Raw genomic sequence first — 6,000 nt, forward strand, 5'->3', positions numbered from 1 at the left:
ACGTGGCTTTGGGAGTATAGCAGGGTAGTCTGCTATATCTAGGGCCTACGGTATATAAGGAAGGTAACAGGGCCAGTGCTACGCTTCAACCGCCTATTATTACCCCTGGTTTTACCTAAGGTACTCATTTTATTCAGGCTGAGTCGACCTGGGGCCTATAAACATTTTAAAAATGTCTAGTGTTCTTGCCAGCGGTAGGATTTGAACTCCGGACCACCGGCACGCGAGCCAAGCACACTACCGCTTACCTACGCCGGCCCTTCCAATAATTTTCTAAATATTTTGTATCCAAGTATAGTAGTTAGTGATATTTCCCGGTAATTATTGCAATCTAGCTTATATCCCTTCTTACTTATAGGGTATATCACTGCAAGTTTCCATTGTATCGGCATTATCTCTACTAGAATGTATGTTTCTATTAGTATTAACTTTGATATTTCGGAATACAAAGAATTTTTCTTTACTGCTATGGAAGGCCTAAAGATGACCATGCTTGGAGCTGGCCAAGACATATAGAGGAATCTTGCCAAAGGGTGTCGCAAAGAAATAATTTGTTGCGTTTCTGCTGTAGTGGTGCCATTACGGAGAAAACCTTGGCCTGGTACAATACGCCTTACGACCAATGAAGGTTTGGTAGATCCAGTTCCAGAGTTAACAATATCTGATAGCGAGAGTGAAGAAGACGAGTAAAATTAAAAGTGATCCATTTTGTTAGAGGTTATAAAATCTGTTTTAGTTTTAACATTTTGTACTATACTGAATTTTGTGTTACCTACTTATTTCTTTGATTTTCAATCTCGAGGTCTTGATACTTTATGGGCCCAAATTCATTAACTTCACAATATCCAATTATTGTGTTCATGGTAAAAGTCATTCAGTACAAAAATTAATCTAATATTCAATAAATCATAGTTACTGTCACGAAACATGGCATAAAATATCTGTTTTCACTTAATCTTTAAAGTTGCATTAAAAAAATTCCAATATTAAAGTCAAGTGAATTTTAAAAAAATTGATCGGTTAAATCGATTTTACTCCACGTTCTGAAAAGTGTAGTTATAGAGTTTTACTTTTAATAATAATATACGTTTATTCAAATCAATACTTATTACAATAATTTACAATTTCGGTTTAATTACACTAAAATAAACGTAAAAAAAGTCTTAAATGCATAAACATGCTTGTTGACTTAATAGAAGACAGCTAAGAACACTTGTTAGTCTTTATTGATCTAAGAGCAATCTTTGACACAGTCAATAGTGAGGAAATATGAAGGTACTTAGTAGAGATACAATTATCAGGAAAACTAATAGCAGCAATTAAGTTCACCTATAATAGAGTATAAGCGAAAGAACATATATCAGAAAATAGATCGAAGGAATTTAAGCTGAGACAGGAGATAAAACTAGCCCAATCTTATTCATAATTATAATAAACAAAATAGTAAAAAGAATACAAAAAAATGAAGATAAGTATGCACACCTACATGGTGTAGGGATCTACATCTGCCAAAAGGTTGCGATATTTCTAAGCAGATGAACGTGGATCTTTCAAAAAGAAAATGCAAAAAATGATAAACATACAGACGGAGGAAATAGAGCAGATGGAAACATACAATATTTAGTACATTCTTTCACGGTTTTTGCTCTAAATTTTAAAGAACCGCTTGGATTGACATGAAATTTGGCGTACTTATAGCTTAATTGACATGAAATTTGGCGTACTTATAGCTTACATGTCAAAGAAAAAAAGTGATATTGTGCCGATGTGTGCTTTTGCCCTGAGCGTGACTTTCACCCCCTGTTGGGGGTGAAAAAATAGATGTCCAAAATAAGTCCGGAAATGGGTAAACTGACTATTTTAAGTAAATTTTGTTCTATAGAGCTTTGTCGCCAAGTCAATACTTTTCGAGTTATCTGCAAGTGAATATGTTCATTTTTCAACGAAATAACCACATTTTTACACGGTTTTTCGCAAATAACTCAAAAAGTAAGTATTTTGTCGAAAGAAACGTTCTTAGCAAAAATATAGCCTACAAAATACTAAAAAAAATGGTGTACGCTTTAGGTCTATGGATCTGGATCTCGTAGAACCAGAGTTATAGCCAATGAAAAATAGATTCATATTCACCAAATTTCAAATATAATACTTCGACGTGAAATATATAAAAAAATTAAGCACTTTTTGGGGAAAGCCCATTATAACTTTTTTAAAGTGTTTAAAAAAAGATTTATTTTTGTTTTTACAAAAAGTTTCTAGCAATAAATTTAAGCAAGTTACGCTCAAAATAAAGTTGGTCCCTTTTGTTTTGGCAAAAAAACATCGGGAAGACCACCCCCTAATTAGCAAATTAAAATGAAATTAATCGTTACCGCTCCACAAATTATTTTACTTATGTTGTGTTTATACGATCTGTAAGTTTCATCGATTCAAAGTGCTTATTTTTGAAAAAATTTGGTTTTAAATTAAAATTTTTAAAAATTTTAATTTTGAAAAATATGCTTTTTTCGAAATAATTTAAAAATTGTTAGAGATACCAAAAATCTCGAAAAACAAAAAAGTCAGCATTGCTTTTCTGAATATCATGTATTTTTTTGATTTTCTGTTAGACAAAAATTGATTAAGATTTGGTGTTTCTAAATTTGCATACATTCGTGATCAGTGACTCGTTCAACCCTTTTTAACTACAGCCCTTTCAATAATAAGGACTTTGAACCGATGAAACTTAAAGATTATATAAACAATACATACACGAGTCAAAAAACTTGTGAAGTCCTAACGATGAAGTTAATTTAAGATACTAATTAGGGGATGATTTTCTCGATTTTTTTACCAAAACAAAAAGGGACTAACTTTTGATGCTAGAAATTTTGTTTGTAAACAAAAATGAAGCTTTTTTTAAACTCTTTAAATAAGTTGTAATGAGTTTTCCCCGAAATGTGCTTCATTTTTGGTTATTTCACGTTAAAATTTTCCATTTGGAATTTGACGAATATGAACCTATTTTTCATTAGCCGTAACTCTGCTTCTACTAGGTATAGAGACGTGATATATACACCATTTGTTTTAGTTTTTTTACAGGCTATATTTTTGCCAAGAATGTTTTTTCGACAAAACACTTACTATTTGAGTTGTTTGCGAAAAACTGTCTAAAAGCGTGGTTATTTTGTTGAAAAAATGAACATATTCACTGCCAAATAACTCGAAAAGTATTGACTTAGTGAAAAAACTCCATAGAACAAAAGTTACTTAAAATTAGCCAGTTTATTCATTTCCTGACTTACTTTGGACGAATATTTTGAAAACCACCCCCCCCCCCGGGGCAAAAGCACATATCGGCACAATATCACTTTCTTTCTTTGACTTGTTAGCAGCTATGTGTATGCCAAATGGTATGTCAATCCAAGCGGTTCTTTAAAATTGAGAGGTTTTGCAATATTTTACCGTTAAAGAACGGACTAATTATATGGTACACGGGAAAATATTTAGAAAAGTTAACCACATTCAAATACATAGTACAAGGGAAAATATTTATAAAAGGTAACCACATTCAAATACTTAGGTTCAGTGTTAATGGCGTAGGCGCAAAATTTTGGCAAATGCTTTTTAATGCATTAACTTTTTCGACTCCTGAGAAAACTGATAAAAGTATTTTTGAAAAATGTGAACGCAGAACGATAGATTACATTATTATCGAGGCCCGAAAGTGTCTGAAATCTTCTATAATGTTTATTTCAGTAAGTTACAAGGGTGAGCAAGAAGAGAAAATTGAGTGTGATTTTTAACTTTAAATATCTCATTCAAGGAAAGTACTTGTTTATTCTAAGGGACTTTTGGCCCTCGGTAACAATGTAATCTTTCATTGTGCATTTCAATTTTTCAAAAATATTAATTAGTTTTTTCAGGATTAAGGAAAAAAATAATGCATTTAAAAAGCATTGGCCCGATATTTTGCGCCTACGTTCTTAAAAAATGGCTGAAAAATCGATACCAAAATAGCAAACATGGCAGTTAAATTAGTGCGGTCTTCTGCGGTCTTTAAAAAGTGAAACTGAATATGGGAGCCTGAAGCACAGGGGAAAAAGAAGAGAGAAAGACCTAAGGAGACTTGGAATGATGTGATAGTAAAACAACTTGACAACAAAGGATTTACTACAATAATGACACAAAAAAGGAAGATCTGGAAGAGATTCGTGCACAGTTGAAATGACAGTACATTTCAACCCGATACCTTTTACAATTAGATTATGTACACGAATCTCTTTCAGATTTTACTGTCTTGTGTCATTACATGTATTCTATATAATATTATAGTAGTTAATATATGAAATGTTTATGTTTGTTTATGGGTAGGTAAATCATTTTTTTTATTTTAATTTTTTAACTGATTTAATAAAAATTTAGAAAATGAAATAATGTGAACTATTTAAAAAATATATATTCTTGTTTATTATTTTTTTGAAATTTTGTATAATGTGTACATCATTTATTTACTTAAAATTATATGAAAAAATCTGTAGGATATGAAACCAAACTACAAAATATTTGAAATAAAACACAAATTTAACAAATTTTATTTATTTTATAAAAATACATACTGTTTGGTAATATTATCTCGTCGAGGTATGGTCATGAGTCCAAATAAATAAAATAAATACAATAATAAATATTTTAACGATAACAAAGACTCTAACGTCTCTACTCATGTCAGCTGTCCAAACTCTCAGTAAGAAGAAAACGACATTAACTGACCAAAAAATCGGTCAAACATATTTGTACAAAGTCGAACAAAATTATTAACTAATGACTTAGTTTTTAAAATTATTGCGGGCTATACGCGCTGTACGCGAGATTCGATGCGTCGTAGGATCTTTTGTCCCAGCCACCTCCGCTTGATTGCCAGCCGCCTCCGCCACCACCGTGACCGCCGCTGGATTGCCATCCGCCACCACCACCACCTCCTTGTTTCTGGGCGAAGAGTTTCTTAATGGCGATGATACCAGAGAGAAGAAGAGCGATTTTGGCTGTGATGAGGGCTTTTCCCGCCAACAGGAAGAGACCAGCGATTGCTAAGGGTACCAGAGCTGCCATCTTGGCTGCGATTCCCATTATCATACCTCCCATCATCCCCTTCATGCCTCCTTTGCCGCCCTTTTTACGACCTTTAACAATAAAAAATATAATAATATAAGATAAAAAATATAAAAAGAAACAGAAGAAAGTAGTGAAGATAAAATAAGAATAGAAAGGATAAGAATAGTGAGAATAGAAAGAATTAGAAAGATTAAACTTAGTTATTATAAAATTCAGTACCTTCTTCAATAAAGTCCGATGCTTGAATTTTGGGAAGAGTTACTTCAAGTGATCTGGATCCGATAAAGCTGCCAACTTTTTCAAAAAGCATGTTTGTTAAAGCTGCATCTTTGGCGTCAGAAGACCTTGGAAGTGTGTTGTCAAGTTGTTCCTCGGTAAGGGCTGGACCTTCAGCGACTGCATCGGATGCCTTTTGTACCGTAACTCCGTCAGTTAGTGCGAATTTATCCATACGGCTCAGTCTGTCTAGAAAAGTGATAGCTTTTCTTTTTAAACACGGTGATAATCCATCGGCTTTTGTGCAGTCATCGTATATTTTCAGTGCTAATCTAACGCCGGTATTTTCGAAATTGTCCTGTGCATAAGCACATATCACAAAAAACAACACTAACACTAATTTTCTCATTTTCACTGATGTCCACTGCACTTGTGATGGACGGAAGCGAACTGATGATCATCCCGATCTTTGTTTCTTGTTTTATACTATATCTTGACACTCATTGACCTTTCTTTTCCTTCTTTGACCTCGTAAGAATTCTCTCCGGCCGACGAAACATATTCACTGTATACCCTACTCTTTTGATTGGTTCATTGCTGACCTACAAAAGTTATCTTGGTTTGAGAATGTGTTAATTTTAAATGCTCACCTGTTCTTCATTCTCGAGAATGAAAATTTCTTCTCGGTAA

At 33.1% G+C, this 6,000-nt stretch overlaps 1 protein-coding gene across 1 annotated transcript; it reads right to left on the reverse strand.

The window, feature by feature from the left end:
• Nucleotides 1-4,562: 4,562 nt before the first annotated feature.
• On the reverse strand, nt 4,563-5,783 carry LOC114324595 (uncharacterized). The gene is made up of 2 exons (XM_028272461.2): nt 5,314-5,783; nt 4,563-5,162 (listed from the first exon to the last, which is right to left on the reverse strand). Exons 1-2 carry the CDS (start codon nt 5,717-5,719, stop codon nt 4,822-4,824), a joined length of 747 nt encoding a protein of 248 aa, XP_028128262.2. The 5' UTR covers nt 5,720-5,783; the 3' UTR covers nt 4,563-4,821.
• Nucleotides 5,784-6,000: the final 217 nt, after the last annotated feature.

This window comes from Diabrotica virgifera, chromosome 6 (genome assembly GCF_917563875.1).
Source record: "Diabrotica virgifera virgifera chromosome 6, PGI_DIABVI_V3a".
NCBI lineage: Eukaryota > Metazoa > Arthropoda > Insecta > Coleoptera > Chrysomelidae > Diabrotica > Diabrotica virgifera.